The 20,989-nt window shown below is 52.5% G+C and overlaps 11 protein-coding genes across 11 annotated transcripts; 7 read left to right on the forward strand and 4 right to left on the reverse strand.

Moving 5' to 3' along the window:
- The first annotated feature begins 331 nt into the window (after positions 1–331).
- Positions 332–2,552, forward strand: BO66DRAFT_381978 (MBL fold metallo-hydrolase). The gene is made up of 5 exons (XM_025645985.1): positions 332–591; positions 671–701; positions 793–923; positions 1,334–1,598; positions 1,692–2,552. The coding sequence occupies exons 1-5, from the start codon at positions 389–391 to the stop codon at positions 2,112–2,114; spliced, it is 1,053 nt and encodes a 350-aa protein (XP_025499973.1). The 5' UTR covers positions 332–388; the 3' UTR covers positions 2,115–2,552.
- Positions 1,918–2,923, reverse strand: BO66DRAFT_188801 (uncharacterized protein). The gene has a single exon (XM_025642437.1). It carries the CDS (start codon positions 2,796–2,798, stop codon positions 2,214–2,216), a length of 585 nt encoding a protein of 194 aa, XP_025499974.1. The 5' UTR covers positions 2,799–2,923; the 3' UTR covers positions 1,918–2,213.
- Positions 2,686–3,886, forward strand: BO66DRAFT_394846 (uncharacterized protein). The gene has a single exon (XM_025648088.1). It carries the CDS (start codon positions 3,124–3,126, stop codon positions 3,442–3,444), a length of 321 nt encoding a protein of 106 aa, XP_025499975.1. The 5' UTR covers positions 2,686–3,123; the 3' UTR covers positions 3,445–3,886.
- Positions 3,887–4,228: 342 nt separating this feature from the next.
- Positions 4,229–5,993, forward strand: BO66DRAFT_394847 (H(+)-transporting V1 sector ATPase subunit C). The gene is made up of 5 exons (XM_025648089.1): positions 4,229–4,694; positions 4,785–4,879; positions 4,955–5,046; positions 5,115–5,607; positions 5,670–5,993. Exons 1-5 carry the CDS (start codon positions 4,394–4,396, stop codon positions 5,859–5,861), a joined length of 1,173 nt encoding a protein of 390 aa, XP_025499976.1. The 5' UTR covers positions 4,229–4,393; the 3' UTR covers positions 5,862–5,993.
- A 41-nt stretch (positions 5,994–6,034) lies between these two features.
- BO66DRAFT_381986 (adenylyl-sulfate kinase) lies at positions 6,035–7,033 on the reverse strand. The gene is made up of 2 exons (XM_025645986.1): positions 6,861–7,033; positions 6,035–6,799 (listed from the first exon to the last, which is right to left on the reverse strand). Exons 1-2 carry the CDS (start codon positions 6,866–6,868, stop codon positions 6,172–6,174), a joined length of 636 nt encoding a protein of 211 aa, XP_025499977.1. The 5' UTR covers positions 6,869–7,033; the 3' UTR covers positions 6,035–6,171.
- Positions 7,034–7,205: 172 nt separating this feature from the next.
- On the reverse strand, positions 7,206–10,082 carry BO66DRAFT_423031 (putative succinyl-CoA synthetase subunit alpha). Its single transcript, XM_025650090.1, has 9 exons — positions 9,723–10,082; positions 9,496–9,609; positions 9,279–9,422; positions 8,843–9,225; positions 8,576–8,786; positions 7,920–8,524; positions 7,833–7,864; positions 7,489–7,781; positions 7,206–7,425 (listed from the first exon to the last, which is right to left on the reverse strand). Exons 1-9 carry the CDS (start codon positions 9,918–9,920, stop codon positions 7,339–7,341), a joined length of 2,067 nt encoding a protein of 688 aa, XP_025499978.1. The 5' UTR covers positions 9,921–10,082; the 3' UTR covers positions 7,206–7,338.
- A 1,301-nt stretch (positions 10,083–11,383) lies between these two features.
- Positions 11,384–11,850, reverse strand: BO66DRAFT_414570 (SUMO family protein SMT3; the record flags this gene model as incomplete). Its single annotated transcript, XM_025649477.1, has 2 exons — positions 11,384–11,440; positions 11,623–11,850. The coding sequence occupies 2 exons, from the start codon at positions 11,848–11,850 to the stop codon at positions 11,384–11,386; spliced, it is 285 nt and encodes a 94-aa protein (XP_025499979.1).
- Positions 11,851–12,392: 542 nt separating this feature from the next.
- Positions 12,393–13,027, forward strand: BO66DRAFT_357516 (DUF1903-domain-containing protein). The gene is made up of 4 exons (XM_025644905.1): positions 12,393–12,467; positions 12,544–12,594; positions 12,648–12,660; positions 12,717–13,027. The coding sequence occupies exons 1-4, from the start codon at positions 12,465–12,467 to the stop codon at positions 12,887–12,889; spliced, it is 240 nt and encodes a 79-aa protein (XP_025499980.1). The 5' UTR covers positions 12,393–12,464; the 3' UTR covers positions 12,890–13,027.
- Positions 13,028–13,398: 371 nt separating this feature from the next.
- BO66DRAFT_394852 (nucleoporin Nup84/Nup107 family protein) lies at positions 13,399–17,277 on the forward strand. The gene is made up of 6 exons (XM_025648090.1): positions 13,399–13,581; positions 13,652–13,913; positions 13,965–16,019; positions 16,069–16,402; positions 16,458–16,582; positions 16,648–17,277. Exons 1-6 carry the CDS (start codon positions 13,522–13,524, stop codon positions 16,989–16,991), a joined length of 3,180 nt encoding a protein of 1,059 aa, XP_025499981.1. The 5' UTR covers positions 13,399–13,521; the 3' UTR covers positions 16,992–17,277.
- Positions 16,935–17,378, forward strand: BO66DRAFT_394854 (uncharacterized protein). Its single transcript, XM_025648091.1, has 2 exons — positions 16,935–17,209; positions 17,264–17,378. Exons 1-2 carry the CDS (start codon positions 17,062–17,064, stop codon positions 17,356–17,358), a joined length of 243 nt encoding a protein of 80 aa, XP_025499982.1. The 5' UTR covers positions 16,935–17,061; the 3' UTR covers positions 17,359–17,378.
- Positions 17,379–17,957: 579 nt separating this feature from the next.
- Positions 17,958–18,475, forward strand: BO66DRAFT_188955 (uncharacterized protein). The gene has a single exon (XM_025642438.1). It carries the CDS (start codon positions 18,053–18,055, stop codon positions 18,311–18,313), a length of 261 nt encoding a protein of 86 aa, XP_025499983.1. The 5' UTR covers positions 17,958–18,052; the 3' UTR covers positions 18,314–18,475.
- Positions 18,476–20,989: the final 2,514 nt, after the last annotated feature.

Consider the following 20,989-nt stretch of genomic DNA (forward strand, 5'->3'; position numbering starts at 1 on the left):
CTTGGTGGGCGTAGGAGGAGAGGAGATTAGACGGTCTCAACCACCATGAAACAAATGTGCTAGGACAAAGTATGTAAATAGTGTGCATCGGCCTCATAAAAGCAATAGACAGACTATTTGCACTCTATGACCGAACTCACTTCATGTATACACAGTAGTGTTCTGTAGCTCCTATAGGAACAGCTGCATTTACCACGAACTAGGTAAATTTGACGTCACCCGTGCCACATCACTGTCGCGGTCTATTAATCTATCCCTCTATCAATCAATCATCCATTCATTCCAGCTAGCATCTACCTACTCCCCAACCCCCATCTCCAACCATTATACCTTTCGCAATCCCCTCCCGTTGTAATTATTGATTAGTCCAATACCCAGAGCAACCAAGATGCCAACCTCCACCCCCCAAACCCTCACCATCGACCCAACCCACCCAGCACCACCAACACGACACCACCACCACAACGACAACGACACCACATCCTCCATCCCCACAAGCCTCCCCGCCGCCAAAGCCACAAAGGCCCACCCCCGCAACCCCGGGGCGGAGAATGCTTCAATCTACTTTGTCGGGAACGCGACCACCATCATGTATGCTCTTCCCCTTTGCTATCGTCCTGATATGGGAAGGAAGTATGCGAGAGTAGAACCTGGCTAAGCTCTACGATAGACAATGGCATGGTATTCGGATTATGACTGATGTATGTGAGGCCTACTCTCGCTACATGACTGACTGATGAGGGCTGTGTGATTCAGTATAGCGGTGGCTAATGATTTCGGCTTGAAAAAAAGCCCAATTTCCTGCATGCAGGCGACCATGTGCATCTCGGGCCGGGGGTGACCTCGACCCGGAGGAAGGATCCGGCGGTGGATTTGGAGGATCTGCCCCGGGTGGATCTGGTGCTGCTGTCGCATTATCATGAGTATGTTTTTTTTCATTTGGTTTTCTACTTTTTACTTGATTTTACTTGGTTTTACCTGGTTTGATAGGGGGGTTGAACGCGATTCAGTGGGGTAGTCGGACGACAGGCAAGCTGTTTGAACTAGGGTTGTTGTGCCCTGTTCAATTCACAGGTAGGTGCAGTCGCTAAGGATGGCAGCGACAGGGTTGTCTAGCACATACGACCACAGGGTGTGGAAAATAGGGCTTCCCGTCCGCTCAGCCGTACTCAAGCCACACGCCGGGAGGTTAGTAGTTGGGTGGGTGACCACCAGCGAATCCCTTCTGTTGTATGTTTTTTTAGTCTGTTTGGGGGCATTTTTGGCACTCTTTTTAAAGATACTTGCTTTTCCAAGTCAGCCAGACGGTATGACACTGATACGATGTATGCAGAGACCATTTCGATCGACATGTAGAGGACTCCCTCCGCCGGGACCTCCCCATCATCACCACGCCGCACGCGCAATCGATCCTCACCTCCAAGGGTGACGACTCCTTCACCCGGGTCGCATCCGTGGATGTGTACAAGCAAGCGATGGTCGATATCCGCGGCGAGCACCCGCCGGACAAACAGCCCCGGTTGCGGGTGACTGGTATGCCCGGGAGGCATATCCCCCTGGCGAAGCCTCTGGAAAAGCTGAATGAGCTTGTCGGCGCGGTAAGTCTGCGTCATCGTCGTCATGCCTTCTCCTTCTCCTTTGTTCTCTTTGTCTGTTTTTGCTAGTTGTTTTCAACTGACTGAAACCACCAGATCCCCCCCACAAACGGCTGGATGCTTGAACTCGGCTACAGCAGCAGCACAACGACGACCGCCGACTTCACGCCGGGATACCGGATCTACATCTCCGGGGACACACTGATGTTCGACGAGCTGAAGGAGATCCCGCGGCGGTACGAGGGCCAGCCGATCGACCTGATGCTGGTGCATCTGGGCGGCACGACGGTGCCGTCGCCCGCCCTGGGCCCGTTGGCGATGATGGTGACGATGGACGCAACCCAGGGGGTCGAGCTGATGCGCTTAATCCGGCCGCAGGTGACGATCCCCATCCATTTCGACGACTATGACGTGTTCGCCAGTCCGTTGGAGGATTTCAAGGCCCAGGTGAAAGAGGCGGGGTTCGAGGGGGATGTGGTCTACTTGGACCGGGGGGATGAGTATCGGTTTCATGTGTAGAAAGGACTCTCAAGTGAGGAGAGAAAGCGAATCTCAGGGAAGTAAAAAGTACAGTACATCCAAACTACTGAGCAAGGTGGGAAGACGCATGGGCTCGTGTCATTGGCGGGTTGGGTTGCCTCCCTTGGCCAGGGTTTCGTTTGTGGAGTGGATCTTTCGAGTGCAGTTAATGGTCAAGGGCGGGCAAGGGGGTGGTCGGATAAAGTACCGTGGACTAGGACTGGGGAGTTGACAATGAAACTCTTTTTTTTTTGCCATCGAAATGGAGTAGAGAGGGACTTGTGTCTTGGCTGATGATATCGGGGGCACGCCCCCTCCAATCAACTGGGGTACGGTCCTCAGTGCAGGGGTTATGTCGAAATAATCCTCGTAACTTCGCCCTTCTGAACCAAAGTTAACGTTAACAACGGACCCAGGTTGATATTCACGAAGGGTCTGGGCGGAGAGTGGCAGATGGAAAGGAGGAGAAGGTGGAGGTGGAGAGTCATCCATGATGTAAGACTTGAAGGTTGAACGGGTGAATGAGACGGTCCAGTCAGCTGCAATGCGCAATGCAAACCAGCCAGCCCTGCAGATTCCGTTCGTCTCCAATTTTATTTTTATTTCCTGTACTGTACATCTTGCAGCGGGATTATTGCATGACCCTCGCTTCCTGCTTTCCTCCTTTGTTTGCCATCCATCCATGCAGTGGTGGTTTGAAGCATATCCTCGTATCTTATACTTCTCCTCCCTTCCTTTCAGCCTCGTTTCAAACGATCAGCGTCCCCACGCGTCATAGTGACACCAATCGCAAAAGTTCCTTTATGTGAATGTAAACTAAGAAGTGAATGATAAAGCGAGATCAGGTCGATCATTCAATCCGAGGACCACAACTTTTTATCTTCACGTCAAACTTATTTATCTCTGGAGAAGAAACCCAACGTTCGCTAAAGTGTCACCTCAACCAATTCAAATCATCTCTATCGCAAACCTCCACAACATACAAATACTTCAACGAAAGAGAAACACAATGGCCAACGCTACCTTGAAGAGGGAGCCCGCCGCCTCCGCGAACAAAGTGCCGACCTTGCACACCATCCACAACGTCAAACGCTCCGTGTCCTACTCGCCTGCGCAGAACGGCGAGCACGCCGCTGCTGCGAGAGCGGCCGAGTCGACCCGCGGATGCGATCACATGGTCAAGTCCGCGTTGACGGAGTTGCTGAACGACGACGGGGTCAAGTCGAATGCCCGTGGGAGTCGGTCGGTGCAGAACATGCTCATGCAGAACGAGAAGAAGCGCAAGTCCCAGCGGCGGCAGTCTTTGCTTGAGCAGGGGAATCATAAGTGAAGGGGTGGAGGGGGTATGCGACAGGCATGATGAGTTAAGCAATCTGGGATCGTGTTGCTGCTGCTGGCATGGCTACTTTCATTGACTGGGAGGAGACGTTGCAATCTGCCTTGTCGACGGTGCAGACATGGTACCGATCTACTGAAGCTGGGGGCGATTGTATGGAGGCTCGGTGATGGTTTGAAGATTTAAGGATGGTCAGTACACGATGGCCGATTCCAGCAAGATACCAAGTTTGGTCAGCACACGACGACCGGTGTCGACTCGGATGAACTGCAGCTCTAAAGACGCTGGAGCAGAATTGCAGAAGGATCAGAGGAAAGCTGGAGGTTTCGTTGTCTTATTTTTCAGTTCTGGGATTTCCAAAAGGGCGGGTTGCATTGCGTTATGATTCATGAGTACGATAATGATAATGAATAATGAGCTTCGGGTTTCGACTTTATACTTTTGGTAACTTCAAGTGTGTTGTAGACTGGTCAGTGGGCGGCGCATTTGGCCTACAGTATGCCAGCTCTGTTTAGTGCACACAAGTATATATCTGCTGCATGAGTTTTGCTGAATGTGTCCTATCTATTAGTAGATATAGGCCAAGCAGCTGGCAGACAAGCCAAGAAAAGCACTATTTTTCCAGCAATGTCTGTGTAACTGACAAGCCTTGGTGGTTTCTGGGTTGGTGAAACTAAACGATATTCCCCGGGTTAAGCCACTCGCGCACTCGCCGACCGCCTCCGAGTGACTGCCCGACAAGCACTCGGAGCCTCCGCTCCGCAAGCTGCAGCTCCACCTCCCCTCTTCTCTTACCTCCAGTTCAACTTCCGTCCCTCTCTTCCTCTCCTCATTTTCTTCCGATCTTATCTGCACACGACTATCGCATGCGTGGTCCCCTCGCAACTCTCGAAATCTTCCGATAGTCAGTCCGCGCAACTCCTCGTCCCGTGCTGCTGCCACCATGTCCAAGTCCACCAAGTACCTCCTCGTCTCGCTCCCCACCTCCATCACCCCCTCCCACCACCGCGACGACGCCCTCGATGCCGTCTCTGCCACCGTCGCCCCTGAGAATGGCTCCGTTGCCCCCTTCCCCATCCCAGAATTCAAGATCGGTACCCTGGATGCCTTAGTGCAGCAGGCCGATGAGCTGGCCAAGCTGGAGGCCGCCTGCCAGGGGGTCGTCGCCAAGGTCGGCGATGCGCTGAAGAATATCTTGGAGGGCGACGAAGCGCAGATTGAGAAGATGAAGACCGTGAACGATAGTATGCAACCCTGCCCCCGCTCTACCATGACACATCCTTTTCGGAGAATCTGCCGGTTAACGCAATGACGCAACCCTTCTGCCTTCGTAGAGCCGGTGGACCAATATCTACGCACATTTTCCTGGAACAAAGTCAAGTACCGGGCCGATAAGCCTCTGGCGGAATTGATCGACTTGCTACAAAAGGTGAGGGGTATTTATGTCATGTGTCTGGTACGAATGGAATAGGCAGGGGACGGCGATTGTTGACGCCCAGAGCAGGAGGCCGCTAGTATCGATAACGACATCCGCACAAAGTATACCCAGTACAACCAGGTGAAGAATACGTTGGCGACGCTTCAGCGGAAGCAGACGTGAGATCTCCCTCTTGTCACACCCCTATGTCTTGATCTAAAAGGCCGCGTGCTGACATTGGCGGTAGGGGTAACCTGTCCACTAAATCGCTCGCCTCGGTCGTCGACCCTCGCACCCTGGTCCAGGATTCGGAATACATCGAGACGCACCTCATCGCCGTGCCTGCTCAGCAGATCAAGGAGTTCCTCAAAACCTATGAGACTGTCGCGCCGATGGTGGTGCCGCGGTCGGCCACGCTCGTGGCCTCGGACAACGACTTCACGCTGTACGCCGTCACGACGTTCAAGAAGCACAGCGTCGAGTTCGTACACAAGTGCCGTGAGAGCAAGTGGATCCCGCGCGACTTCAGGTACGTCGCCGGCGGCAAGGAGGAGGAGCGGCGGGAGGTCGAGCGCGTGGGCGGCGACGAGCGCAAGCTCTGGGGGGAGACGCTCCGGCTGGGCCGGACGGCGTGGAGCGAGGCGGTCATGGTCTGGATCCACGTGCTGGTGCTGCGGGTGTTTGTGGAGACGGTGCTGCGATACGGGCTGCCATTGGACTTTGTCTGCACTTTGATCCGGGTGAGTTTTCTTTCGATAGGAATTTTTTGGACAGCCAGCGGAGTGCTAATTCAAGACAACAGACCGCGAGCTCGAAACAAGCGGACAAGGCGAAACACAACCTGGACGACAAGTACTCGTATCTGGCGGGCAATGCGTTCGGGCGCGACAAGAAGGGCCGGGTGAAGCGTGACGACCCGAGCGAGATGCACGGCGAGGGAGCCGCGGCGGCCGATTATACGGCATACGTGTATTACGACTTTGAGTTCCAGTGATTACTGCCATGGTGTTTATTCTACCTGAGCTTTCTTTTTTCTTTGTGTTGTGGATATGTATAGCGTACATAGAGTCGAATGGCATGCTTGATTGAGCCTTGCGTGTCTACTTCAACCATCTCCGGATTCGGCGAAAAAATAAATCTATTTGTATATATACAGATTCAACGCAGCCCACCTTTCTTCTGAAGCTCCATCTGCACTCTATGCAAGACAGCCAAAATTATCAACAAGAAATATTCTATATTTCAGGCACCCTATCCACCGCCCCTCTTTTGCCCCCCACCCCCTGGAACAAATAGATCTAAATCTAAGCAGACTTAGGAGGGAGGTACCCCTTGGAATCGAGATACTCGATGATCTGGCGCACAGCCTCCTGCACGGGGACCTCATGGTTCTTGATGTGCACCTCGGGCTTCACCGGCGCCTCGTAGGGGGCACTGATCCCCGTGAACTCCTTGATGACGCCCTCGCGGGCCTTCTTGTACAGACCCTTGGGGTCGCGCTGCTCGGCCACCTCCACGGGCACATCGACGTACACCTCGACGAAGGGCAGCCCGGTCTCCTCGCCGGGCGTGGGCACCTCGTGCAGCTGCCGGGCGGTATCCCGGTCCTTGCGGTAGGGGCTGATGAACGAGGTGATGGCGATCGAGGCGCTGTCCGCGAACAGCTTGGCCACCTCCGCGATCCGCCGGATGTTCTCGTTCCGGTCCGCCTCGCTGAACCCCAGGTCCTTGTTCAGGCCGAACCGGATGTTGTCCCCGTCCAGTCGGTACGCGTGCACCCCCCGGTCGTGCAGCAGTTGGTGCTCCAGTTCCACCGCCAGAGTCGATTTGCCCGAGGCGGAGAGCCCCGTCAGCCAGATCGTGAGGCCTTGTTGTTTGCGCAGGTTGCTGCGTTCGCTGCGCGTCAGGGCGCTCGCGTGGTAGGTGATGTTTCTGTGGGGGGGTTAGTGGTGGTTGGTGGGTGTGGTGGTTGTGGAAGGGGAAGGGGACTTACGTGGCCATTTTGAAGAAGGATTGAGGGTTAAGGGGAAGTTATGGGATGAAGGATCTGGGAAGAGGGAGATGTTGTAGGAAGAAAAAGAGGAGAAGAGGGGGAGTCAGAGAAAAAGGGCGAAACCTGGCCTACTCACTCACTCATTGGCACGGCGGCGGGGCCGCCGATCGCGGGGTGGATTAAGAAGTTGATTTTGCCAAATTGCGTTATCGTTGGGCGGTGAGCCCATTGCGGGTCTCTTTGGTTGCTGCCCGCAACTCTCACTTGGCTCAGGCACGCTGCGACTTGTTAAGGTTGGGTTGGTTACGTATGCCGCCGCGGGCCTGGGCCCCGCTACTACGTACAGCCTGTACAAACTGTACACGACTCAGGGGACTGTGGACCGTCGATGTGATTCAGTGGCCTCTATCGTTGTCTCTGGGTGACTCCTTGTCGGAGATCTATATTTATGTGATGCATACTAATGGCATGATCTTGTTTATCGTTGCCCTGCCAGCTCTATCACCCGCTTCGCCGCGGCCTCGAACTCGTCAAATGCCTCCAGCGGGAGTCCACTCTCCGCGATCTGCGATATCAACCGTTAGCAAATAACCTCACGCGAGCCCGGAGCCGGACACCAAGCATTTACCATTCGTTGGCCCTCTTTCTCGTTGGTCCCCCGCAGCCGCACCACTAAGGGGATGCGAACGTCCAGATCCTGGAACGCCAGCAGAATTCCCTCCGCGATCATATCGCACCGCGTCAATCCCCCAAAGATGTTCACAAAGATGGCCTTGACTCGCGCGTCCGACAGGATGATCTGAAACGACGCCTTCACCGTGGCCGACGTCGCCTTGCCCCCTGTGTCCAGGAAATTGGCGCAGTGGCCGCCGTGCATCGTCAGCGCGTCCACCGTGTTCATGGCCAGCCCGGCGCCGTTGACTGTATGCGGTTAGTCGGTCACCGTGTCGCTTGATGAGAGAGGTTCCTTACCTAGTGTGCCTATACTTCCCTCTCCATCTATCCTACAATTAAGGATGAGCATCATGTGCGGAGAGAGAGGGTGCGAGCACAACTCACTTAACGTAGACGATACCGTCTTTCTCAGCTAGGACCTCTTCCGGCACCTCCTCTGCTGGGTTCCTCAGGCTCTGAATATCTTCCTGGCGTCCTGAACTTCGGAAGGCAGCATCGTCGAATCCAAACCGTGCTTCACGCACTTCCAAGGCATCCGTAGCATTCGCTCGGACTTCCAGGAGGTATGCCTCATTCTCCGTGAAGATCTGCCAGAGTGCCTGGACGAGTGCAGCCAGTTTCTCTTGCGACGCGCTCGGAAGCTGCAGGTGGGAGGCGACAGCCTTGATGAGCGGACTTGTGCTCTCGAGATCCGGGGTCTCGTAAGGAAACGGAAAGCGACCGGTGTGTTCGGGGCTGAAAGCGGCGGTCGACGATGCAAGGATGCATGGAGACAGCGCGGCTCTGTCAACGGTCAGAGTCAGGAAGAAGTCCGCATCCGATGAAGCGATCTCTTTGACCGCGATGGACTTCGCTCGGAGCATGTCGAGCGCCTGGAACGGCTTCACGTAGAGGTTCCGGGTTTGCTGTTGTGGCGCTTGGTGACTGACATCTACCGTAGCTCTTCTCATTGTGTGAAAGCCTCTTTGTTGGCTTACGCCCCTGGCAAACTACAGCGGTTGAGTATCTTGATGATTTTTTTTGCTCCAAGACAAACTCACATTGGTATCATGGGCTAGCCCTCGACTCTTCAGGAGAGTCTTCATACCCTCCCCGAATTTCTCCGGGTGGTTCACCATGACTGCACCGGCACTTTCGAGCGCCTGATACTTGGCTTTGGCGTCCGGCTCTCCAGGAGCGGTCCAGGCACCGGCATGACCCATCACGCGTCCTGCGGGCGCATGCTGACCTCCGACCAGAGCCATGATGGGTCTATTCGCAGTGTCAGCATTTGCAAGCTGACATGGCACCTCAGATCGCACACATACTTGGGATTGGCGGTCTTCCGGTGATAATCTCGGATCCAGTCGGCAGCATCCATCTCGGCCGTCCCCCCAATCTCTCCGACCAGGACAATACCTTCGGTCTCGGGGTCACTTTCGAAGGTCCTCAGAGCGTCGACAAAGTTCGTCCCAGCCAGCACATCCCCTCCCATGCTAATACAAAGAGTCTGGCCCAAGCCCGCACGGGTCGTAGATGCAGCAGCCTCATAACTCAAGGTACCCGACTTGGCTACGATGCCAATCTTACCTGGCGTGAAGCATGGCAAGGGCTGAAACCCAATGCGGCATTTCCCTGTCACGGAGATGATACCCGGGCAGTTGGCCCCGACCAACCTTGTCTTTGATTGAGTTTTCAGCATCGAGTGCACCTGAACAAACAATTAAGCAGTCGGCCAATTTGCACGGAGAGAAAGGTCCTTACACGTAGCATATCGTGAATCGGAACATGCTCTGCTACAGCCACAACCAGCGGCACCTCCGCCTCAATGGCCTCCTCGATAGCCGCGGCAGCTGAACCACCAGGCACGTAAACGGCGGACGCATCCACCCTCACATTATTCTGTGCCTATAACCCAACTCAATTCGTCCGCTCTGTCTGAAAATAAATCCTCGGGATCCAGCAAGGCCATGCTACATACCTCTCTAACGGACCGAAACACCGGAAGACCCAGGTTCTCCCCCCTAGCATTCTGCTTCACGCCTCCGACGACCTTCGTCCCCCAAGCCAGAGATTCTCTCACATTAGCAGTCGACTAGAAACAGAATCAGCCATTCCAGTCTTGCCAATCTCGCGTCTGCAAACCTAGCACATGGTACCTGTTTACCTACATGAAATGATCAGTCACAGCCAAGGTCCATTATATACAGGCAGAGCACGTGACCTACCAGGAAAGCCCTGGAACAACACATGCGTATGAGCCCCGATCTTGAGATTCGGTAGTGTAGCTGCATAGTTCTCGGTTCTGCGTGCTGAGGTCGTAAAACGGGCTCTTGGGCTGAGGGATTGGAGCCTTGAAGGCGTCGTTCGCCGCGCCTGCGCGGGGATGCAGCATAAGCGAGTCATGGGGTTCGTCGCAACTTGGGTCGGATCTCAATGGGGATTAGACAAGGCAGTCACGCAATTGAGCCAGCTAATGCTTATATACTGTTTCAAATCTATGATGTTTTGATGTGAGTATCCCAAATGCCAAGGTAGTAAAGTAAGTGTTTACAACGGCACCGCCAATAATGCGGGGAAGTTATAAGAGAAGAAGCACAAACATTGAAAATCGGAAACGCTACTGGGGGGCCTCGGAGGATGGGCGGCCCCTTAAGAATGTACTGTAACTTACTGCGCTACGAGTACTTACAGTGCCGATCCCTACTCTCTGACTTCACATTGGGCGAGAGTTTCCGAGGTCATTGTGGGGACTTTGGGGCCAGAAGAAGACGTTGTGATTGGGTTTCTCGGAAGTTGCTGGGCATCGGGTATTGCCTTGGTAGCCGGTCTCGGAACGACGGCACTTGGGTGATGGGTTGGCTAGTGTCGGACTGGCGAGCTGGGCATTGGTACGGTACAGATTTTTGGGGAGGGTGACGGTAGGTAGAGTCTCGTTGTTTATCTGAGGTATGGAAAAACTCATATTTGTTCAGGGGTCTATGCAGGTGGGTGTGCCAATACTCGTCGTTTAAAGATACAATGATATATTTGAGTCTTTCTTGATCCTAACTTGTCTTAAGACTCAAGGCACTTACTCCAAGGTACATTGCCTTTCCGTGATCGATCAACTGGATCAAATTATGAGATACGGGTTGGAGGCTTTCCCCAAGATTTTTGGCAGTACCGGACCCACGGCATCCGCGCGCAGTCGGCTTGAATGAGACGCCTGAGTGGGGTATCTTGAGATGCATAGGTCATGAAACACAGCCAGAGACTCTTAGCAGAACAAGTAGGACGGACTGGGGTGATCTGCGACCTGTAACAAAGTATATCTCTTCGGCAGATATTGGGAAGACTTCAAGTAGGTTACTGTAGCGCTATCATCTAATGGTAGAGAGTATGTTGCATGTGGACATGAGCTCCAAGCAAACAGATACGAAGACGGAGTCACCCTCCGAGATACAGATGCATACTGCTGTAGTCCATCATCCTAGAGGATTCAGACGAAAGGCATCCACGCGCTCATAGATCCTTTCTATTCTCTCGACCAAGCTCATGTCTGTAAAACAAGATGACATTTCCCAAAAGAACCCCCACCCCCGACTCGGTTTAAGACTCCCTTATCCCCTTGAAAAAAAAAAAGCTCCGCGCTGAAGTGGGTTCGAAAGGGTCCCCCACACCGTGCTGAAAACACCGATTTGCGCCTGGTTTTTTTAATGTTGTACCTCCTTTCAAATGCGCCACATTCAAGAAAGAAGGCGTATAGAAGAATGTGGAAAAAGGATGACTGGCTAAATGTTGGTTGGAGAAAGATGTATGTAAGGGAAGAAAAAGACCATATTCGTCATTAATTCATCGGGATAAGAAGAACAAGAGGTTTTCTCTACTTAACCACCGATCTGTTCCTGGTGGACTTCAAGGGTGTCTCCATCGGCCATTTCGAGCTGTTGCGGAAGAGGGAAATGTTAGTCGGATGTCTATTTGCTTGTGTATGAGGATCGAAGCGGTGGGGGGGGATGCCATTTTGCAGGGGGGGGGGGGGGGGAAGACAACCGCAAACGCTGAGCACCACCGGCGGTGGCGCTAAGGATGATAATGATGAGGGGCAAGAGTGCAGTGTACGTACAGTGTCTGGCGTATCCTCAGGACGCACACGGGTACCATCGAACAGGAAACGGACGGTCGAAGGCTGTTTACCCTGACGCTCGCAGAACGCATCCATCAACTTCTTCAGCTGGGTTGACCGCTTGATCTTGAAGAAGACCTCGTTGTTGTTGTCGGTGACTTTGATGTTCAGGTGCTCGACGGGAGCCGGGGCATCACCGCCGGCGGGCGAGGCGTTCGCGTCGGCCATCTTGTTTGTGGATTGGTTGTGATCTGTAGGTGGCAAGGTAGAAAGTCAGCGCTGCAGAGGGATTCCTGTCGCATTTGACTGTGGATTGCTCCGGGGTTGGAGGATGAGAGACAAGTGTAGGAGGAAGGGTTTCTTACTTCTTGTTGTTGATGAGTTTTCTGGAGAGAGATGAGGTCGACGGGCAGAAGTCAGGATCGAGATCGTTGGAGAAGTGAGAAAGTGACAGAGGGAGGAGGAAGCACTGGAGTGGAGAGAAATAGATCGGGGTTATTAGGTTGGCGGCGATGGCAGAAGCAACCCTCTTCCCTCCCCCACCGGTGATGACTGACGGAGAATCTATTTTTGCGGCGCAGGTCCAATCGGCCGCAGTAACACCTTGGAGGCTTATAGGCTGCTTGCTGCTTGACTGTACACTAACTACCTGGCGCAGTGAATGGCATTGCTTTCCTCTTCACTCCTTCACCCAATCGTCGCTTTTTCTTTATCTCTGCTTTGTTGCTTTGTGCATGATTAATTGCAATTGCCTCAGTCTCTCCTGCTCTGTCCGATTGTAACTTTCAGCCTGCGTTTGCATTTTACTGCTACTCAATAACTAAGTTATATATCATTGCGTCATGGTAAGCAAGACCGCATTGCTCCGTTGGACATCTCTCGTCTCTCAGCCTCGAACATAATGGATTGACAGTTGACTAGGGCGGACTAAAAGAGGATCTAGCATATGACCCCCCCTGCCATCCACGAGCAGTAAGTTTGTCTTTCAGCATCATGTGAGAGACATATCCATTGACACCCTGCAGTGTGCCATTCAAGGTGACTTCACCTGAGCCCTGATCCCAGCAACAACATCACTGACTGAGCCCCGACAGCTTGTCTGACCAAGAACTCATACCAGGAAGAGAAGTGCCAGTCGCAAATCAATGCCCTCTACGAATGCTGCAATTCGTTCTACAAGGAGCAAGGCGAAGAAGCGAAAACCCCGAGCTGTCCCAAGCCGAGTCTTCTGCGACTGAGGATGAAGCAACGAGGCCAGGAATCCTAGCTTGAACACGAGCTCCTGACGGTTGCTTTGTGTTGCTGTGTAGACATGTATATATTACCACACCGAGCGTTGCAGATGTCGAAACACGAGGCCAAAGACCCTTGACCCAAATACTACTGTAGAGTTGTGCGAAAATTCCGGGTCGAGATTCGAAAGCTGAATGTAGCAATTCCTTTGCAGTCTGAGCTCTCATATAAGTGAAGAGCTAGGCTAGTTGTAAGAACTGCAACTCCCTCTAAGACAATCGTGAGCACGCAAAGAGGCCGATTGACCTGGACGAATATTGAAAACTCTCGCCCCGAGACTCTAATGACTGCCTATATGACATTTGTTGAAGAAAAAAAGAGAAAGGAGAAGGGAAGGAAAAAAATCCACGATATTTCAATGCGCGGATGTGGCCGCGCTAGACCTGGTTGGGCCTAGTGGCTGAACGGCCCCAAAACACGGCCAAGCCGAGCAAGAGAAGGAAAGAAGGTGCAAGTTCACTGAAGTTCCAGTTCTTCCTTAAACCCTGCCTGGGTGCTTAACGCCTATCCCGCGCCATTCCTCTCCCCCCCATCTCTCCTCTCCCATCACGCCTTTTGATACAGGGTCGCATCGAGCGCTACTTTTCAATTCCTTCGGTTGCGCTCATGGCTCCCCTGACCACGGTGGCTGGCCCGGGCGCCCCGGCCGGATTTACCTCCATCAATGTAAGTGTTCCCTGCGATTCTGTTGACACGGCCGTCCAGCCGGTGCGCTGACGTTGCGTCCAATATCCAGCACCAGCAACAAGCGCTAAACAATGCCGATGTCATCGAGATTGATGATAGTGATGACGAGCCCATGGAGGAGGCAGATGATATCGAAACTAATGACGACGAAGGGGACATGGAAGATGAGGAGGATGAGGAGGACGAAGAGGATGAAGAGGAAGAGGAAGACGACTACGGCGACGAAGAGGACAGCCCAGACAACGACTCCGCTGAGGATTCGAATCGCAGTGAATCGCCCCTGGACCTGAGTCCCCCTCCCACCGAACAAAGTACGACGGATACATCCTCTCATGACGGGGAAGTTGCTAATCGTATGCTAGATGGTTTGGCCGCTGCCGCTACCCCGGACCTCTTCACTTCAGCAGGCGCACAAGAAGCTCTACACCCTCTTCGTCGCACGGCGGACCGCGTGACGCGTCAGATCGAAGCCTTCGCCGAGAAGTTGGATCGCTTCAAACAGCAGGGAAACCGGTCTGGTGAGCTCGAGGACTACAAAGCTGCCTACCAGCTGGTGAGAAGCTACCAAGAGCTGGCGCGTGGCACGATCCAGGATATACAGAAAGACCATACTTTGAAACGCGCGAAGCTGGGATTTGGCGCCAACCGGGCCAATGGTCCAATGGACGCCAAGGCGCAAGAAGAAATCCAACGACTGCAGCTCGAGGAAAGCACATGGCAGCTTTTCTGCAACCTCATCACTATCGCCAACCCTCACCGCATAGCCAAATCCAAAGAGAGACAAGCAACTGCTTTCCAGAACTTGCACCGCTACTCAACTGACCGCGAAGTTTGGGAGCAATTCCTCGATTCGGACGCGTACGCGGTGGAATGTGTAGTGATCCTGAAATGGCTCGAGTACACCGCCAAAAACTCTTCGCAGGATATTGACGATCTCATTTCGGAATTGGAGACACAAGCTCAGCGGGGTCAGGGCTCTTGGTCCTTCGGCTGGCTCTATACAAAGGAGACGATCAAGGGACACAAACGACTGCGAGCCTGGCCTCAGCCACTTGAGCCTAACGACCCCGGAATCACCGCCTCTTTGCTCAAGTCAGAAGACTCCGAACCCTTGGTTACTCAGTTGGATCCCGATGCGATCACGAGACAGAAGCAGAATCTCCAGAAACAGGATCAATACTATGAGCGCGCTACCTGGATGACACTCTGGAAGATGCTCAGACAGGGTGAGAGTTGGTCAAAGATCCGGGAGTGGTCTGCGGAGAGGCTGGAGCCCTGGAGAGCGGTCAGTATCTGCGGTTCCAGTGTTGACGTAGAGACTCACAAAGGACGCACACCCGTTGACGATGGACACACGCGCTTGATGAATTGGCGGTCCCAGGAGACTTGGAGTGCTGCTTGTATTGCTCTAGCGCGGAACCCAAAGATTGAAGACTATGAGCGGGCTGTTTTCTCGTTACTTTGTGGCGAGACTGAGGCCGCTTTCAAGATCTGTCAAAGCTGGGATGACTTCCTCTACGTCTATTTCAACCGTGCCGTACTCTCCCGTTACCAAGGCTTCTGCAAACAGCTCCAGCGGAAGCTAAGTCACTCGCCCACTGCGCAAGTGCCCTACGTTGCGGAGCCGGCAGGTCACGATGAAGTGAAGAAGTTCATAGAGTTCACCCGGGATCACGACCGCGTCGGCTTTGAGGCGCGCAACCCATACCGCACCATCCAGGCAGCCATACTGTCTCGAGGGTATGACAAGTTCTTCTTGTCACTGGCCCACGCCGTCTCTCAGGTTGCGAACAATCCATCGGACGGGTCATCTCTGGTTCCTGAGATGCTACATATGTCGGTGGAGGATAGTCTCCTCATTACTGCGACGGACCGCGACGCCTTACGTATTGCAACTCACTTACTCATTGTTACCCGACGTCTCGGAATGGTACGGTCGGATACCACGTTCTTTGACCATACGTCTGTCAACATCATCGGGTATATTGCCAACCTGGAGGACGCTGGTCTCGTTGATCTTATCCCTCTATATGACTCTCTCCTGCCCACTCATTATAAGCGTATCATTCTGGCGCGCGTCATGATTGAGGTTGTTGACCCAAGAGAACGGAGGCTCCTCGTCCAACTCATGGAAAAACATGGACTTGACGTTGAAGAAATCTTGGAGACCCAGTGGGAGTATATCAGCCACAGGACTTCCGCCATCGACCATTCAAGGACAATGAAGTTTACCTCCAAGGTTGTAACACGGAAGGATGGCGACCGCGAATTGGCTATCCCAAGGCACGATCTCATTGGAACAGAGATCTCCGACGTAGATGAACGAGTGATTCGAAGCCTGGAGTGGCTTCGTTTTGTTGACGGACAATGGGGCAAGATCTGTCAGCTGGGATCCCAGGTGTACCAGAAATACTACAGTACGTCCGTTGTCTCAATATTTCGTCCGCCATTCTAACAAAATCGCAGGAACCGGAAACCTGGCCGCTGCGAGAGAGCTGAGCAGACGCATGAACCTTTCCGACATCTCCCGAGAGTCCTTTGGGTTCGATTTGGCGATAATACTCAAACGCGCTATGTACCCCGAACGGGACTTTTCTGCCTCAGAGCCCTCCAGTCCTATCAAAAGCATACTGTTCACTTCTCCACACAAACGAAGCCGCTCCAAGACAAACGGCAACCCAATTGCGGGTGACACAGGCCTCCTGCTGCAACAATCCCAAACTATGCGTGATTTGGAAACCTTGATCATGGCGTTCGACGGCCTCGAGAAGTTTTCGCTTGCTTTGGAGAATTTCGAAACGTAAGTCCCGGCGCTTGTTCGTCATGCAAAAGAAGCGATGCTCACTAGACAATAGGGCTAGGCAAAACCGGGACTCTGGCACTATCAAAGATCTTCGAGAGAAAGTCCAGGCTGCATTAGCTGAAGCCAGTGACCCTGTCGACTTGATGCTCAGGGATTGGCTAGTCGGTGCTGAGACGGGTAAGCACCAGCCCTCGCCTATGAATGAGAGACCATGCCCAACTAATTTACTAAACCCCTCACAGAATCCGAGCAAGCAGAGTTGGAAGAAATCCGAAACATGTACATTCCTGAGGTATTCCTCAACTACCACAACGCCCTCTTCTTCTCGGCCCGAGTCCTCAACAGCGAGATCCTCGTGCAGTGCATGAACCTCGCGATCCAGGTCTCGGAGAACAGGCTACTGACGCAGACCTTTGTGGCCTCGCGTCGTATGCAAGAGCTGGTGGTTGCGCTGGCGCTGTCTAGTAAAGCCATGGTGAACACCCGAGCCAAACCCGGGGTGAAGGTACCGGGAGGCGAATCGTTGGGGCTTTGGAATGTGGAGACGGTTGAGGGAGAGGAGCTCGACGACGGCATGGCGCAGTGAACTACACCCGGGCTCAGACGTGTACTTACTGTTGTAATATGACACAAGAGATTCACGACGGATCGGCATGATGCATGTATGTACATTAGCCTTCTCTTTGCTTTTATTTTCCCATTTACGCCCTGTCTGTCTCGGTCGTCGTTTGTATGTTTCTGCGATTGAGACGCAGTACTTTGCTTGCATGTATGCTGGATTAGACTGGGGCTTTGAAAGGCGGTCTAGGGAACTCATTATCAGGCGTCTTTGACTAGGGACTTCAATGCAATACGGACCTTTGCGTGGATGGAAATGGGATCCATCACATACATACAGAACACCTCTTTTGTCTCAATTACTGATTCACATCCCGTATCGTAGTGGCGCATAATTGAGGGTCCAAGAGTACACATAGTCTAACCAGCCAGCCGCACCGCAGATTCAGAAACACCCCACAGCCCAGCGAGCACTAGTCACTGGTCGGCTCGACCAACCCGTCGGAAATCCGAGATATGGGAGCTGTATTACACATACTTTGCGGGTTTATGTGTACAGTTATATGCAGGTGCGGGCAATTGTGGCAGTGAAAGCGCGGACACAAGCCCGGGAGAGGGATTTAGGGTGGCATTAGTTTAGTTGGACTTAGCTTGGATGATTTAACTTTTCGATATTTATGAGGATTATCATTTGTTGGGTGGACTGATAGCTCCTCCTCCTGTCTTCCATGATTATTCGGTTATTTTTGCGGTGAGGAATCAGGATTCTTGTCTTGTGATAAGACTTTTTGGGGGGGAGATTACTTTTGTCATGGAGAAGGTATACGTATACTCCGGATGTGTCATGGATGTATGAGCTGTGTCGAAGATCGCGAATTCCTTGCTTTTTCTTTATCATGAGGAAGATATCCAAGGTTATCAAGGTAAAAGGACTCAGCCAATATTATGATCCTATCTGAATGGGGGCAAGTCCACTGAAGAGGAGCTGAGAGATGGATCCGATGGTTCCCACCCACGCGCAAACGCGCGCGCGCGCGAGGCAGAGAGCTGACGACATCTGTTTGTGGCTATGCTTTTGCGGTGAAGGGAATGTCTAGACGAGAGGGTGGATTAGGTGCTATCGTGGTCGGGTGTTGTAATACGGTCTGGATGGGTAGTGGTCTATGTGCACCTGTGCCTTACTTGTCTTACTTTGTTTGGGTTATACGGGGTGGTGGTGGTGGTACCTGTGCTGTACATGGGCACGACACTAACTATCGGATGGGTTTGAGTTTCAGGGCGAGAGGTTTGTCCACGGGTATAGTATGGGGTAGATGTCATGTCGGAGTGCTTTGTCTGCGTAGGAGATGATGGATATCAGATGAGACTTCTGGGATGTACTGAATGGATGGGTGGTTGGGGGTTGTCTATCGGTTGACGAGGTAGAATAAAATGTGTCCCCCTTAGTTTGATTAGACAATTGGTAGGCAATCGATAAAAGAAAAGATAACGAGTTCAAGAAAGGTAATGGCATGTGTACGGAGTATGTCTGTGTATGTGTATGTGTATGTGCCTCATGATATCCTTTCCTCCAAAGTCAACGTATGTGTGTCGGCTGATGTCACGCCGCCGTCAATAGGCCGAACAGGAACAACAACCCAAAGTGAACTAAGGTACTACCGGCTGAAGCCAGTGCAATAGATTTTAGTCACATAGCCAATCCAGTCAAGAGTCCCAGACCAGAAGTCACAACCTTAACTTTCTACTATGAGTGCACTAGACTCCTACTAGTGAGGTGTCCAGAACCCGAAGTTGCGTAACGACGTGGAATGGGTCCCCCTCCCTTTTGCACCGCCCCCTTCTGCCAAGGTCCGTCTATCCGTATCTGGGTCGTTGGCCCTGAGAGCTTTGGACTTGGGTTTGCCTTCTTTTGGGTGCGAGGGCAAGGTCTTCTCACTTGTGAGGAGCTGGGGGTGAGTTTGTGCGTGCTGTTGGTTTTTGGGAGGGAAAGTCTCAAGGTGAGGAAGGGATACGTGTTGTTGAGTATTGTAGTTTTGCGTGTTGTAGGAATAAGATAGTATACGGATAGGATGCAGATGGTGCTTCGGCGTCTTCCTCTCCTCGTCCTTTCCCCCGTCTAATAAGTTCGAGGGTGGGTATAGCAATCTTGCAATGGAGGTGGATCCGGTCTCCACCGGTCACAGCATGGCAGGTACGGACGGATATTACATTAGTTGCATGGAACTATGGTGGCATCGAGTCGCGGTCGTCATTGATGGAGCATTGGTACAGTGGATTGAAGTTGGTTTTAACTACGGAGTACTCCGTAACCATATGTGATTTTCCGTTGAAGTACGTAGCAACTAGCAGGTAATGATTCTTATACTTTCGATCTAGAGACTTTATGCGCGCGGGGTGGGACCCTCCCTTTCCGGGTCCTGGCTTCGGTTCGGTTGGCTGGGGGGGAAGGAGGAGGAGTTAATCAGTGGCCGGGTTCGTTCTCCATCATGGCATGGAAACTTATGCTGCAGCACGCACGGAAGGTCGTTGACGGAGTCGGAGCGAGGGGTGATGGATGGAAGCTACGGAGTGCAGTATTATCACTTGGCAGTGGTGAGCTAGATAGAGGGCGTGAGACAGGCGAGATCGCTCTATCTTGCCGAATGCGAGGTGGCAATAACCCTAGTACCTAGCGGTGATGCTACTGAGTGTTATGATAGGATGGACCTGGTTAAGCTGGCTGTGACCTGCTGGACGACTCATCCAGGATTGACAGTGCTAGCTAGACCAGTGTAGATAGAGAGATACGTACTGTACTCCGCTCGATGGGCGTTTGTCATGGAGCATGATTCCATGGTTGCTTCCGGATGGATGCTGAACTAACACTACACAATATTGAGTAGTGTATGTAATTATGATTGAAGTTAACCTCACCTGCCTAACTGGCAACAGCACTGGCACATGGACCACACCAGACAGACATCATTAAACAAATGCTATTAATTCGATTAAGCAAAATGCAAGTCAAAGTTCTAGAAACGGATCCAGCCATGATAATAACATGAGATAATCAATCCGAAAGGACGAAAAGGGCAAAAAAAGGGGAGACAGAAGGAAAAAAAAAAAAAAAAAAAACTTCGATGACGGGAGGAGGTCGAGTGAGGCAGTGCAAACCGGAACCGACGAGTGAGGTTACAGCTCGGCCGGGGTGGGAGCTTCTGCAACAATCGTTTGTTACCTTGTTAGCCAAAGCGCGTCTATCTTGTTACTGAAGAGGTGGCAAGAAGGCGTGATTGGGACTCTCGTGGCTCCAGCGATAACATGCTACTCCCACAGTTCTCCTGTGTGATGCTGTTGATGCTCACTATCAGATATCTTCTTCACAATTTGTATACTTCCCTTTCAATTGATGGTATCTGCAAACGAGAAGATGACCGGACCGTTTCATGGATGGGCCTTGAAATCTGGACCAATCCGTGGACCCTCGGGTGGGGCTGACGGCGACTCACTTTTCCTGTCGAAGCTGGGATTGGCTGCTGGGAACAACAAGTGCAGGGTTCTCTTAAACCTTTCCGAGCACTAGTGGTAATGGGTCTGGTAACTTAAATTAAATTACAAGACGCATAACACCGACCTTGAACCAAGCTGCTGCTGCTGCCGCCGCTGCTGCTGCTGCTCCTTCCTTCCCTTCCCTTCCCCCCGACCAAAAAGAAGAAAGACGTAATTGACCGAGGGACTGGATCCCCTTCTAATTCCACCCTCTCTCTCTCTCTGTCGTTCTTCGTCCCTCTTTTCCTTTTCTGCCAGCTGGTGGTGCCTTCGTTCGCCCTGTTTATACCCAATCCTAATTATCCCCTCATTTGTTCATTTCCTGTTCGCGCCTTCTCTCTCTCTCTCTCTCCAAACCCTCCTCATCCCTCCTTCATCCCGCCTCTTTCCCTCCTTCCCCCCGGTGTGCCCGCGGAGCTACCTGGTGTTATTCCCAGTCCACCTATCCATCTCTTCGGACTCCAGACCAGACCATATCAAATTCGAGCCTGGACTAAA

Source organism: Aspergillus aculeatinus (genome assembly GCF_003184765.1).
Source record: "Aspergillus aculeatinus CBS 121060 unplaced genomic scaffold BO66scaffold_53, whole genome shotgun sequence".
NCBI lineage: Eukaryota > Fungi > Ascomycota > Eurotiomycetes > Eurotiales > Aspergillaceae > Aspergillus > Aspergillus aculeatinus.

What these genes read in the sequence shown, in the direction of transcription:
- BO66DRAFT_381978 (XM_025645985.1), top strand. Translation starts at nt 389, where the DNA reads ATGCCAACCTCCACCCCCCAAACCCTCACCATCGACCCAACCCACCCA. An exon ending in GTATTCGGATTATGACTGAT is followed by an intron (nt 702 to 792) that starts GTATGTGAGGCC and finishes CTTGAAAAAAAG; the next exon opens with CCCAATTTCCTGCATGCAGG. An exon ending in TGAATGAGCTTGTCGGCGCG is followed by an intron (nt 1,599 to 1,691) that starts GTAAGTCTGCGT and finishes TGAAACCACCAG; the next exon opens with ATCCCCCCCACAAACGGCTG.
- BO66DRAFT_188801 (XM_025642437.1), bottom strand. Translation starts at nt 2,798, where the DNA reads ATGGATGGATGGCAAACAAAGGAGGAAAGCAGGAAGCGAGGGTCATGC.
- BO66DRAFT_394846 (XM_025648088.1), top strand. Translation starts at nt 3,124, where the DNA reads ATGGCCAACGCTACCTTGAAGAGGGAGCCCGCCGCCTCCGCGAACAAA.
- BO66DRAFT_394847 (XM_025648089.1), top strand. Translation starts at nt 4,394, where the DNA reads ATGTCCAAGTCCACCAAGTACCTCCTCGTCTCGCTCCCCACCTCCATC. An exon ending in ACGCTTCAGCGGAAGCAGAC is followed by an intron (nt 5,047 to 5,114) that starts GTGAGATCTCCC and finishes CATTGGCGGTAG; the next exon opens with GGGTAACCTGTCCACTAAAT. An exon ending in TTGTCTGCACTTTGATCCGG is followed by an intron (nt 5,608 to 5,669) that starts GTGAGTTTTCTT and finishes TCAAGACAACAG; the next exon opens with ACCGCGAGCTCGAAACAAGC.
- BO66DRAFT_423031 (XM_025650090.1), bottom strand. Translation starts at nt 9,920, where the DNA reads ATGACTCGCTTATGCTGCATCCCCGCGCAGGCGCGGCGAACGACGCCT. An exon ending in GTAGGTCACGTGCTCTGCCT is followed by an intron (nt 9,610 to 9,722) that starts GTATATAATGGA and finishes TTCTGTTTCTAG; the next exon opens with TCGACTGCTAATGTGAGAGA. An exon ending in GACGGTATCGTCTACGTTAA is followed by an intron (nt 7,865 to 7,919) that starts GTGAGTTGTGCT and finishes CCTTAATTGTAG; the next exon opens with GATAGATGGAGAGGGAAGTA.
- BO66DRAFT_394852 (XM_025648090.1), top strand. Translation starts at nt 13,522, where the DNA reads ATGGCTCCCCTGACCACGGTGGCTGGCCCGGGCGCCCCGGCCGGATTT. An exon ending in GCTTTGGAGAATTTCGAAAC is followed by an intron (nt 16,403 to 16,457) that starts GTAAGTCCCGGC and finishes ACTAGACAATAG; the next exon opens with GGCTAGGCAAAACCGGGACT. An exon ending in GCTAGTCGGTGCTGAGACGG is followed by an intron (nt 16,583 to 16,647) that starts GTAAGCACCAGC and finishes AACCCCTCACAG; the next exon opens with AATCCGAGCAAGCAGAGTTG.
- BO66DRAFT_394854 (XM_025648091.1), top strand. Translation starts at nt 17,062, where the DNA reads ATGCATGTATGTACATTAGCCTTCTCTTTGCTTTTATTTTCCCATTTA. An exon ending in CTGGGGCTTTGAAAGGCGGT is followed by an intron (nt 17,210 to 17,263) that starts CTAGGGAACTCA and finishes TGCAATACGGAC; the next exon opens with CTTTGCGTGGATGGAAATGG.
- BO66DRAFT_188955 (XM_025642438.1), top strand. Translation starts at nt 18,053, where the DNA reads ATGTCTAGACGAGAGGGTGGATTAGGTGCTATCGTGGTCGGGTGTTGT.